Source organism: Anolis carolinensis, unplaced genomic scaffold (genome assembly GCF_035594765.1).
Source record: "Anolis carolinensis isolate JA03-04 unplaced genomic scaffold, rAnoCar3.1.pri scaffold_12, whole genome shotgun sequence".
Classification (NCBI taxonomy): Eukaryota; Metazoa; Chordata; class Lepidosauria; order Squamata; family Dactyloidae; genus Anolis; species Anolis carolinensis.
Genome location: NW_026943823.1, coordinates 13219347 through 13232827, shown reverse-complemented (window position 1 = coordinate 13232827; position 13481 = coordinate 13219347). Strand labels below are relative to the sequence as shown.

The 13481-nt window shown below is 41.1% G+C and overlaps 1 protein-coding gene across 3 annotated transcripts in view; it reads right to left on the bottom strand.

Moving 5' to 3' along the window:
- The window catches only part of col4a5 (collagen type IV alpha 5 chain), a 129955-nt gene that overhangs the window by 15406 nt on the left and 101068 nt on the right, over positions 1-13481 (bottom strand). For 2 of the 3 annotated variants that reach the window (XM_062964070.1, XM_062964071.1), the window contains 6 exons: positions 13258-13397; positions 11469-11595; positions 10426-10506; positions 9339-9437; positions 8209-8259; positions 6704-6889 (listed from right to left, as the gene is read on the bottom strand). In XM_062964070.1, the coding sequence (XP_062820140.1) occupies positions 6704-6889; positions 8209-8259; positions 9339-9437; positions 10426-10506; positions 11469-11595; positions 13258-13397 (684 nt within the window). Of the gene's footprint in view, positions 1-1722; positions 4467-6703; positions 6890-8208; positions 8260-9338; positions 9438-10425; positions 10507-11468; positions 11596-13257; positions 13398-13481 lie in introns of those variants that run through there. The other variant, XM_062964072.1, reaches the window with a different exon arrangement.

Genomic DNA, 13481 nt, shown 5'->3' with positions numbered 1-13481 from the left:
TGGCTCTCAACCTGTGGGTCCCCAGGTGTTTTGGCCTACAACTCCCAGAAATCCTAACCAGTTTACCAGCTGTTAAGGTTTCTGGGAGTTGAAGGCCAAAATACCTGGGGACCCACAGGTTGAGAGCCACTGCCATAGGAGATCCTAGAAAATGCCTGGAGTGGATAGGGATGGTGAAGTAAAGGAAACCACAAGCACAGGTCCCATAGATACTGGGATCATACTGGATCATCATATATATGCAAGCAAATGGTGCAAGGTCTTGAGAATCTGCCCAACTTATATTGTGGGTTCTTTCTTCTCAGCCTTAAAACTGAGGGGAAATGGGACACTTGAACAATGCCACAGAAAGGTACACCCTACTAGACACTACTCTGCTGTTTATACAAATCCTGCTTAACTGAAAGTGCAAAGCATTGGAAAGGGTTGAGGTTATCAATGGTTGCCCCCCCCAAACTGTTTTCTTCCCATTGCGAAAAGATATAGGTTCCTGTGCCTTCTCTCCTACTAGGGCAGTGGTTCTCAACCTGTGGGTCCCCTGATGTTTTGGCTTGCAACTCCCAGAAATCCCAGCCAATTTACCAGCTGTTAGAATTTCTGGGAGTTGAAGGCCAAAACATCTGGGGACCCCCAGGTTGAGAACCACTGTACGAGGAGGAAAACTTGGCCACTTGAAGAGATCACAACATCCTTGCTAGTGGGCAACCATCACAAATATACCTTTAAAATAAATACCAAAATAGATGGGGCATTTTATGACTAGAATATGGGGCAAAGTTTGAACCAATGCTCTGGGCACCTCTCTTGCCAAGTAGCTTTGCAAAAAGGGTCAGGAAATTATATATAATTTAGCTGTTACTAGGTACAGATATCAAACAGAAATCAAATTTTGTCGTGATAATAAAAAATTCATTCCAATTTAATGTGCTCCACAAGAAGGATATTAGAAAATTTAGCGTTTCAATTAACTACAGTTTAGATTATGTTTAAATTCTAAACTATCATTGTTTTTAACTATGATTTATTGAAGCAAGCTAGCTTCACATATCATGGTCTAAAGTTGGCTAGTTTCACTAAACAAATGATACAACAGGATTATGGTTTACTGAAGCAAGTCAGCTTTATAAACCGTGATTCAAGGTTGCTCCATATCAGTTATTGCATGTAAGTTTGGAGAACTCCTGTAAACTATAGTCAATCCAAAAGATAAGCAAATGTTTCGATCTCTTTGCAAGCCAGGCAGAGGAGAGGAGAGGAAAGGAGGAGATGTTTGCTGAGATTGTTGGTATAACAATAAGCCCTGGCTTGTTGGCACATCTCAGGCTGTCGGTTTCCGATTTACAGTCAAAGTAACATTGTAAACAACCAATGCAATGTAGAAAAGCAAACCAACCAAGTTAAGAATCTAACCTGGAGGACCTGGAAGAGTCAGAGTTCACCAAAGCCCAATGATCGATGTTAGGGGGATATCAGACACCACACAGTGCAAAACAAGATTACTAGTTAGAAGTAGCACAGATATGAGATATTGATACTAAACAGCGAAACCAATTTCACCAGCATATTGTGCATTTACAACATTGCATGCATGGAGGAAATAATTCCCACCCGCCAGTACACTTAGATATCTATATAGTGCAGGCATGGGCAAACTTGGGCCCTCCTGGTGTTTTGGACTTCAACTCCCACAATTCCTAACAGCCGGTAGGCTGTTAGGAATTGTGGGAGTTGAAGTCCAAAACACCAGGAGGGCCCAAGTTTGCCCATGCCTGATATAATGTAATTTATAGACATTAGACAATGTATTTTGCTGATCAAATCTACTAAATCCATAACTTTGTTGGAGTTAATGATTTTAACAGTGAGTCTGAGGCTTACTATTCATTAATTCCATGTGAAACAAAGGCAGGTACTAACTGGGACCATTTCACTGACACTGCTGCATGAGGAACCTTCGTGCAATATACATCGATAGAAATGTTGTTGCTGTTAAGAATGATTCATCAGCCAAAAGTCCAATGCAATTCTAGGCTGGTTTAACCAAAGTGTAATTTCCAGATCGAGAGACTTCTTGATGTTGCTTGGATTTCTCTTGGAGGAATATTGTGTCTCGTTCTGGGCACCGCAATTAGAGAAGGGAAGTGTCCAGAAATATTCAGTATGGAAAAAAGAAGAGAAGATTGAAACATGATAGCTATCTTTAAATAACTGAAATGATTTCAAGGAGAAGATGGAGAAAGCCTGTTTTCTGCTGCTCTGGACACTAGAACACAAACCAATGGATTCAAATTACAATTTAAAAAATCCACCTAAACATCAGGCTGTGAAGACTGTTGGGGCCGAGCTTGGCAAAGTGGGTTAAATGGCTAAGTTGCAGAAAATCCTACTGATCAAAAGGTTAGCAGTTCAAGCCTGGGTTGGGGTGAGCACCCGCCATCAGCCCCAACTACCTGCCCACCTAGCAGATCGAAAACAGAAATGTGAGTAGAGAAATAAGTACCGCTTTAAGCGGGAAGATAATAAAAGGCACCCATAAGGACATCCTGGTAATTCAATCGGGAGGATATCTAAGGATGACAAAGCTCCTCAGTACAGAAGATGAGGCGACAGCACACTCCCCCGTGGCCGGAGTCCAGCATAGCCTCCAGATGCTGGAAATGGGAAAGATGGGAAAAGCCTTTATCTCTGTTTATGTATTGTCTGTCCTTGTTGATTGTATAATGGCATTGAATATTTGTCGTATATGTGTTCTGTAATCCACACTGAGTCCCCCCGGGGAGATAGAGCAGAATATAAATAAAGTATATTTTTATTATGACACAGCAAACAAGATAGATATGCTGGATTTCATATATTATTATTATAAGTATATTATTAATAATAAGTATATTATTATTATTATTATTATTATTATTATTATTATTATTATTATTATTATTATTATTGACAGTAGGATAGACTGCAACTGAATCTGGTGGACTCTTTCTTTGGAGGTCTTTCAACAGAAGTTGGATGGACAACTTTCAGTATATTCCTGCAAGAGCCACGAAGTTGGGACTTCATGGCTCCTGCAGTCCTTTCCAACTCTAAGGTTCTAAAATTCTTTGAATTTGAATGCAATGCTTGCTCTGGGGCAGTGGTCAGGTAAAGCGAAGCATTTCTCATGTCCTCTGCATAGAACGTGTCAGTGAAATGTTTCAGAAATATTACAATTCCATGCAACGTTAAGTTAAACATACACACACTTTTTAAATCTCTCTTTCTGTCTTTCCTTTACATCCTTGGCTAATGATATGCCTACATTAGCACACTACATTGGTAAACAAAAGGTGAGACTAGCATGAACAGTCTATGATAAAACAGATAGAAACGTTTGCTATGACTTCAAATAAGGAAAGGTCCAATGTTGCATCAACACTGCGGATTATGAAGGACATTTTAAGAATGAGTGTGGTCTTCATTTTTCTTTCTTCTTATCTACCACTAAACTGTGAATTTATTGAACTACAGATGACTGCAGAATCGATGCAATGTCTTAATTTTAAACTATTCCTCTCCCCTTGAAGTTGTGAATGTGATTTTCCTGCTTCTTGGCAGGGGGTTGGACTGGATGGCCATGAGGTCTCTTCCAAGTCTATGATTCTATGTCTTTTTGTCTTTAAAAGACATCATAGCAAACTTTCAAATCTGTGTTTCAATCCACACAACACAGTTGCATATGCCAAGTCACTCCTATTCTCTGGAAGGGTATGGAAAATCTTATAATTAGCTTAAGTAACCTTACATTAGTAGAGAAACAAAAACGATCACTAAATCAGAACAAACGCTTTGAGGTGAGAAGGAAAGCCCTTCTTACAGTGCAATCCTCTGCAGGTCTACTTTAAGCTCGAATGCACTTCAGAAGACTCACTCCTAAGTAAGATCCCATCTACACTGCCATATCATGCATTTGGTTATACTCAGTAGTTCCCAACCTTTCTTTGACCGGGACCATTCTCCAACATTAGTACCAAAAGTCCTATGAATCAGTTTTTGGCCAACTTTAGATTTGGTTTGGTTATCTGGGGTGCTGATTCAGAAAACTGCATTGGATAAACCACATCAGCTCTAGTTTCTGATACAGAACATATGCCATCCAGTAATGGCCATCTGCTCACCCACAAAAAAACATATTTAATAAGCCTCAGCACTATAAGAGGGTTTCATGAGACCAGTTGCTCTCATTGCAACAGTGTAGGCTGCGGACCACATTTTAATTCTTGCAGACCACTGGTGGTCTACGGAGCACAGGTTGGGAAGCACTGGTTATATTGAATGTTTTCAGTGACTAGAGATGAATCTATGTAAGATTAATGGCTTGGCATATACAGCCTTTGAAAACAAGACATTTATTTTCTCCTTCCAAGTAGTACATCCAAGTCCATGCAAAGTTATGACTCTAGAGTTAATGAGCTAACCTGTGGCACCTGGAAGTAGGGGACCAACAGTTCACCAAGGCCATCATTAGAAAGGGGAAACATCAATACGGTTAGATATGTCAATAAACTAAACATTTTTCATGGCGATCCATCTAAAATGGCATTCTTAATACAATGTATAGACCAAGCTATTACAACCCATAATCGCAATCCAATACCAATTGGTTTAAAATGACCAATTGAAGACAGTCCAGCTGTCTGGTATGGAATGGTTATTAAGGATTTCAGTTAACAAAAATAGGCTCCAAGAAGAAAGCCAAATTATTCAGTGATCAATAAGCTTCGTCAAAAAGCTCAAAGTATCTACTATTCCTTTAAAGTAGCAATTTCATTCCCATGTTATGTGATGGTGTTTCATCACTAGCTCATTTGGTTGGACTCAAATACAGACTGATTTTTCAACCAGTAACAGCTTGGTTTATCCATTTTGGACATGCGTTTCAGGGTGACACAAATGCTCTGCATGGTACAGTATACGTGCAATACAAACAAGGACAATGGGAACAAAACCACTGAGCAGTTACTGGTGCCTTCCCATGGCGTTTATCCAAGCGGGAATGAGTAAGACATGGATCTTGGGCTGCCTGTGCCCCTTTCTGCTGAATGTTCACAATATGGCATTAGGTCTTTTAAAAATATGTATCTTCCATTTGGCTTTAAAACGAGGTTCAGCAAGAGCATGCAGCTTGTTTCCAAGTTGACTAGTGCTACGGCATGTGTTGTCGAAGGTATTCATGGCTGGAATCACAGGGTTGTTGTGTGTTTTCCAGGCTGTATGGCCATATTACAGAAGCATTGGAAGAATGCTTCTGGAACATGGCCATATGTATAGCCTGGAAAACACACAACAACCCTGCTACGGCATGGTTTTTATGGGAGCTCTACTCAACTTGCAAGTGTGCACATGCTCCTATGTGCTAATACCATATATTCAATTAAAACAAAATCTTCAATTTGCTTCAAAACAAGGTCTGACAAGAGCACGCATCTTGTTTCCAAGTTGATTTGTGTTGCTGGAAAGTTTCAACGAATGCTTACCAATTTGGAGGAAAAAGAGACGGACACACTCCCACATGCCTTGTTTTTAAGGCAAGCTTTGGTGCTAATGACATAAGATTAAATATTGGTGATAAAACCCCAGAAATCTCAACCAGATGGTTAAATTAGGTTAATGTATACATTAGTGCTTATCCTGTGGCCATTCCATTTCTCCTAAGGAAGCATAATGAGGTCCTACTAGAGTCCGGTCCAGAAACTGGAATACATCTTAGGATCCCCATCACGTTCCACTAGATTTTACCAAATATTTTCAGATGTAACAGTTACAAATGAACTCAACTAAATTTCCAACATTAAAACCTAACCGTGCAGCTTGTTCGTCAACAATTAATCCAATAAGAATTGCTAATGATCAGCAAACAAGTCACAGAAAGCCAATGGAAAAAAGATCACAAAATATGCAAAGGTGCAAGCAATAATTCTGCTATGATGTTGCTGCTTAGTGTAGGACTTGGAGACAGAGCAAACAGGACAAAGGGAAGTCCACCTGTTCTGTTTTGACCACCAAATGATTGAATCATTGTGTTGATTGTACTAGAAACCCAATAGCAGCTCAGTGGTGTTCACCCATTATGGAAACCATCACTCCCATGAATTAGTAGACAGAGGAGAAGCAAAGATGACAAGGATGGAAGGGTGAAGGTGACGTGGTGCACTGGATCCATCGGAGCTGTGGCAGATGACGGAGCAAGGATGAACACACGCGACGCAAAGATGAAGAGGAACCATGGTACAATCTGGTCATGCTGTGCTGCTAACATGGGTTTGATTTCAATGGGTCCTGCGGGCAGTGTAGTATTATTATTATGACATTTGGTGCACAAGATGGATTGGTTTATCATGTGGCGTCATGGTACAGGCACATTTGGCAGATGCTATTAAAGTTGATTGGGTGCTCGGCTGGATGATTGCCGTGATGACATGCGGAGGACATCTCAAGTTGGCGAAGTTTTGCTGTCAGGTTATTGAATGGGTGTGGTTTTCTTGATCTCTCTTGACATTGCTATCAAGAGATAACCTTTCATGACGAATTTTGGATAGCCAGAAGACATCAAGTTAATGCCTTCCAGCATTAGTAACTACAGGACTTATCAGAAGTTGTCTAATCCAACAGACCAATAACCTGTCAGCAAAAGGTTCTGCGGTCTTATCTTCCTCAATCTTACCTGGCCTCCCTGGCATGCCCGGCGGTCCAGGGCTGCCCTTTGGTCCTTCTGAAGCTGGCCCTGGGAGTCCTGGGGGGCCAGATGGACCTTGTAGACCAGGAAACCCTTGGGGACCCATCTCCCCCTTCAGACCAGTGGGGCCCGGTGAACCTGGGGGCCCAGGCAACCCTAATTCACCCTTTTGACCTGTTTGAGAAAAAAAGAAATTGGGAAAAGCCATGTTTAATTGGGTTGGAAACCTTTGTACATTTGCAAGAAACAATGGACATTTGGGTTGAAAGTCTTTAAAACTGTGTAAACTTTGAGAACTATTTCACTGGCCAAGACACATTTCGGTGCCTCAAATGTTAGCTTTGTTTCTGGGTATACTTGACCTGCCAATTCCAAAAATGGCACCAGTTTTCCCCTATCAGCTCTAGTCTTTGAGATACAGAACATAAGGCATCTACCATAGGTTGGATCTGAAGACCTATATGCTTCAAGTCCAACCTATCTTTGGAATGTCCTCCCGAGAGAGATTAGGCTAGCCACCACTCTCCAAGCCTTCCGTATACAATTGAAGACATTTTTTTTTCGACAAGCATTTGACCATGTTTAGAATCCCTTAATGAATATATTTGAGGACTTAGAGATTATTTCACCATGAACTTTATGAAACTGATATTGATTACAGTTGTTTTATATCTGCAGATATTGTTGCATTTTACTGATCTTACCGGGGGGGTTGTGATGTTTATGTTGATTGTTACTGTCTTTATGTTATTGTTTCTGCACTTTTGTATTTTGTGTATTTGCACCTTGAGTGCTTTGTAAGCCACCCCAAGTCCCTTTGGGAGATGGTGGCAGGATATAAATAAAGTTTACTATATATTATTACCAGTCACCATCTGCTTGCCCATAGAAAACCATCATAACCATATCTAAAAAACTGAAGACAATGTGGACTATGTAAGGCAATCTTCTAAATCAGCACCCCAAATAACCCCAGGAACAGGACTAAAAACCGACACCAAGATCGTTTCTTTTTGTTGGGCTGTGTTGTAAATCAGGACATCGTTGTAAAAATATAAAACTATTGTTTTGTGCATTGTCAAAGGGTAGACTTAATGCTCCAACTCTATGATTCTGTGGTTCTATGTGACAAAACTTGGACACAGAGCCTATCCCATTATACTTGGACAAGCTCAAATCAATTCTTTCAAACCTGAAGTGATTTGGGACCTTAATAGTAAATCCATCTCTCAAATCTTATCTATTACAAATTAAATACAAAAATAATTCCACTTCAAGTCAATCTCTTTGTCCAACTAGCCTAATGTTATCTACTTTGGATTCCCAGTGGATCTTCTGGGTCTTAAGAAAAGGTTTTTCTTAGCAACCAATCTAAACCCTTTTCCAACTGGAGAAATCTGTGATTGAAGTAGTAACTTTCTGAATACAAAGTATGATCTCTACTACTGGTCTAGGATTTCTCCCTTCCATGAATAAAGACAAAGGAACTTTGCCTGATAGTCCTGGGAGTCCTGGAGGTCCGGGACGACCAAATCCTGGTGGACCTGGAAAAAAACACAATAACCATAGAGAAGTTAATGGAATGATTATATACTGCAGATGCAGTTCTACACTGCTGTCCATGCTGCATGGCATTACGTATACCAATGGTTCTCAACCTGTGGGTCCCCAAGTGTTTTGGCCTACAACTCCTAGAAATCCCAACCAGTTTATCAGATGCTAGGATTTCTGGCAGTTGAAGGCCAAAACATCTGGGGACCTATAGGTTGAGAAGCACTGACGTATACTCATCTATATTAGCAGAGGTGCTAAGTTAATTACTTGCCACAAACATTTTGTCTGTTTAGTTCATTTACTCAAGTTACCATACATATTGTATTATATATAGGTTTCTAAATCTGTTGGGTTTTCTATTTGTTTTTTTATGTTTATACAGTTGTCGTTGTATCAGATCTCTATCCTATCTAACAAGATGAGCAGCTCGTATCAGGAAACTTAAAATATTCCAAATTCCAAAATTAATAGCAACACCTTTACTTTCTGATAGTTGACTCTATATATATTCTATTGCGTCAGAAGTGAATTGAGAGTATACTGAAAGTCGCTTCTCGGGTGAGATAATTGGCCATCTATAGAGATGTTGCCAAGGGGATGCCCGGATGTGTTATCATCCTATGGGAGGCTTCTCTCATGTCCCCATATAGGAAGCTGGGGCTGACAGATGGGCGCTCACCCCGCCTTGCGGATTTGAACTACCGACCTTCAGATCTTCAGGTCAGCAGTTCAGCAAAAGGGTTTAGCCCATTGTGCCACTGTGGCAATATTGTATATATTTACCTTCAGGCTATGTGTGTAAGGTGTAAATGAAACATCAATGAATTTTACGTTTAGACTTGGCTCCCACCTCCAACATATTTCATTATGTACACATATGCAAATACAGGCATTTCAAAATCCAAAACACTTCTGGTCCCAAGCATTTCAGATATGGGATGCCTCAAGGTAAAAAAAGAAAAGGTGAGGGATTGAAACATAATGGTGGAATGGACCCACTTCTGTTAGCAAAGAATAAATAAGAGTGAGAAAAACTGGACTATAGAAGAGAAGGAAGGTATTTGCTCACCTGGTTCACCCTTCTGTCCTGCTGGCCCAGGAATGCCATCTTGTCCAGGTTGTCCTTTCTCCCCTGGAGAACCTGGAGGTCCAGAACGACCAGGTTCACCTATAACATAAAAAGAAAACAGGTGAGAAACAACAGTCTTTCTGGGAAGCCTTGAGACTTGCTTGAATGGTCACCATTCATGTGCTGAGAAGTTCAGTTATTCCTCCTTTTTATTGGATTCTGAAGGACATTTATTTATTTATTTACAGTATTTATATTCCGCCCTTCTCACCCCGAAGGGGACTCAGGGCGGATCACATTATAACACACAAAGGGCAAACATTCAATGCCCATAAACACATCAAACAGAGACTGAGAGACACACACAGAGGCAAGTTAACGTTCTTCTGAGGGGATGTTCGATTCTGGCCACAGGGGGGAGCAGCTGCTTCATCATCCACACTGACGGCACTTCCTCATTCCAGGTCGTAAATTAGTTAATCTTGCCTCCCCACTTTATAAGTGGTACCTTATCTCCTACTTGATAGATGCAACTATCTTTCGGGTTGCTAGGTCAGCAACGAGCAGGGGCTATTTTTAATTTTTAATTGACGGGTGCTCACCCCGCCACGGGCTGGCCTCGAACTCATGACCTCATGGTCAGAGTGATTTAAGGCAGCTGCTCAACAGCTGCGCCACAGCCCGGCCCCATGTCCAGAGGGAATGGGCAACATCTCCTTTAAATGTTCATATCACTGGTGAGCTTCTCTCTTGCTGGACAATAATGTCTACTACTTCCACACCAAAATCTACCTGTGGCTTTTGGATCTGTGATAATGGACACCTGGATCCACTCACAGTACATAAATACAGTGCTATCAAATCATTTTAACTGCCATGGATGCATCCTGGAATGTGCAGTTTCAAGAGGCACTGGAGGTCCTTTGCTGAGTGTTCTAAATGCCCCTTCCTAAACAACAAATTCCAAAATTTCATAGGATGGGACAATGCAAGTGAAAATAGAATCCAGTAGGCCTGAAAGGGATCTAATCCAGCTTCATTTGTGTAACACATGTGTTTGACAGGTCTTGCATCCCTTAACACGTACCTGGAAGCCCTGGTGATCCTGGCACACCTGGGTTACCTGGAGGTCCATCAATACCTTTTGGTCCGGGAATACCTGGCGTCCCTGCGAGAGCAGAATTTGAGCTTCAAAAACAAGTGAATGGATAAATAAAGAGGACACAACTCAGCTAAGATGGGACTACTCAAACAGGATGGATCTTGTGTATGAATGCTAGTCCAAACACAGTGTGACTCTGTGGTCAACTTCCTCCAGTCATGTTGGAGGACCTAGAAGTTTCTAGGGATAACACATTTCTAGGAATCTTGAGGTCCTCCAATGTCATCCTATGTTCAGCCTCTGAACATACTGATCTATGTTGACCACTGAATAGATTACAAGGTCACGTTGGAAGACATTACAAGAGTCATCTCCTCAGTCATAAAATAGCAATTGTTTTATTTTATTTGTGATTTTTCACTTTCATGGGGCCCCAGTGAATGTGGAAGGCTGATTGTCGTGAGATGGTAATCTGGATTTGTGAGTTTATAACTGCTAGGGATTCAAGTCATAGAGTAAACATGACTTCAGAACATTTTTGCCAGTCTCAATTCTTTAGGAGCAGCCTTTAAAAAGGCCATCTCCTGTACTTCACCGGATGTACAAGTGAAGGTAATGGGATTGAGAGAAGGACCTTCCCAGAAGACCTCAAAGCTCAGGTGGCTTCATAGAGGAGAATGCTGTCTTTCAAATAACTTGGACCAGCCATATAGGACTTTATAGGCCATCCCTTTGAACCACGATTGGAAATAGTCCAACAACCAGTGGAGCTCTTGCAACAATGAAGCTCGTTGGTCCCCTCTCCAGCCACAGCCATGCTATCCAGGACTGATGGGAACTGGAAGAAGGTAAGTAGATTTAATGTTCATGAACAATGTCTTGACTTCACCCTCTAGTCATGTTATCTCGAGGTCCAGTAAGGGATGACCATGAGAAGGAAGAAGAATTACCTGACTCTGAAGCCAAAGCATGAAAGCATGAAGAAAAACAGAAGAAACAATTGTCAAATTAAACAAGAAAGGAATTACCTGGGAAGCCGGGGAGGCCCATTTCACCTTTTGCACCTGGGTTACCAGACAAACCTGGTAAACCAGGATTACCAGGAGTCCCTTTGACACCGGGACTCCCTCGGTAGCCAGGTGGCCCTGCGTCTCCCTGGAAGGCAACAGGACAGGTCAAAAACAAGGGTATGTCCTGCAGCCATTGGAAAGGGGAGGCAGGAGTAGCTCAAGTGAAGGCTTGGAAACTGGTTGGATGTCTTATTGTCCCATTTGGGATCATAAAACCAGGCCCTGTAGCTGGATCATATGGAAAGTCCCAAATTGGGGAATAGACCAACCCTAAGCAATTGGTACATATGCAGCAATTTGGCTCTACGTGCCAAGTCCCACTTTGGGTCTCAATCAACTGCTTTGGTTCCTGTTGCTTATCTCATTTATTATACCCTATTTATTATACCCTATTGACTTGTTGCTTATCTCATTTATTATACCCTATTCCTTTAGCAGGCCATAGTGTATGCCTTCGCCAGCACTTTAGCGGGACAATAGTTCTGGGATTTACCTCACCCTGACACTAATTGCACTTTTTTGGCCCAGTTCTTTTTTAGAGCCGACCCAGGATTTTATCATAGTATATTTATTGTATCTTGACCTATGACTTGTTTTATTGTTTATTGTTTTATTGTTATGTTTTTATATTGTTTGTGACCTGGGCTTGGCCCCATATGTAAGCCGCCCCGAGTCCCTTTGGGGAGATGGGGCGGGGTATAAAAATAAAATTATTATTATTATTATTATTATTATTATTATTATTATATTATGACACAGCAAACAAGATAGATATGCTGGATTTCGTATCACAAAATTACAAGTTGAACACTTCCCAAGCGTCTAGGACTGTGTGATGTATTTCCAGATGATGCGTGCAGATCCCAGTAGGGTGGCCTTTTGCAGTTGGCAGATCGTAATTTTGTCAATGTCTATTGTTTCTAAATACCGGCTGAGATCTTTTGGCACGGCACCCAAATTATTATTATTATTATTATTATTATTATTATTATTATTATTATTATTATTATTATTATTATTATTGGGTCTTGATGAAAAAGTAGGGTGTAAACAACACAGCAGCAGCAGCAACAACAGTATGCTAGAGGTCTGTCTGCTGGGGTTGTGAGTGGATCACTATGGATCTTTCCATCCATCTGGACTAATGTGGAGCACCAGAACAACGTTTTCATCTCACGTTGGTTGCCTTGCTTTCACAAGATCTGCTTGCACTTTGGGTTTCTTGTGAGATGACAAATCTTATGGGAGTCCTGAGATCGTGAAACAAACCCCTTGCAAGACATGAGATGGCTTCATACAGGCCTGACGCAAACATCCTGTATTTATCTGTGGAAAACCTGGCAAATGTATGTTCTCTGTTGCCAACACTATGAAGAATACAGAACAGGTGATGGCATGTATCCATTAAACTAGTGATGGACAGCTGTAGTTTTGCCCTGCAAGTCCTATCAGCCTCAAGCAGTAAAACCAACATCGAGGGATTACAGATGCTACAGTGCAAAAATGTAAGAGCCAATGTTGTCCACCTCTGCATTAAAGTATATGTACTCATGTACCAACATCCTATATTTTTCAATAGTCTGATTTTTTATTCTTAACAGTGCTGTGGTCATTGACCTGTTGAAAAAGTGAGAGACACCTCTCTCTCGTACATATGTACAATATTTATTTTCTTTCTACTTAACTGGAGCTTTATATAGGACACTGATAAAATCCACTTGGAAAAAGCAACATTCTAGTAACATACCTTTGGGCCCCGTGGACCCGGAATGCTGATGTCTGAAAATCCAGGGTTGCCTTTGTCTCCCTTCAGTCCGGTAAGTCCAGGCGAACCAGGTTGCCCAGGACGTCCCGCGATGCCTTGCAAACCTTTTGCACCGGGGGGACCTGCCCAACATGTAAAAACAGAACTTTGCAGAAGATTTAAATTGGCAAGAAGGTCAACATAAAACTGGGAAGTCTTGCAATGGG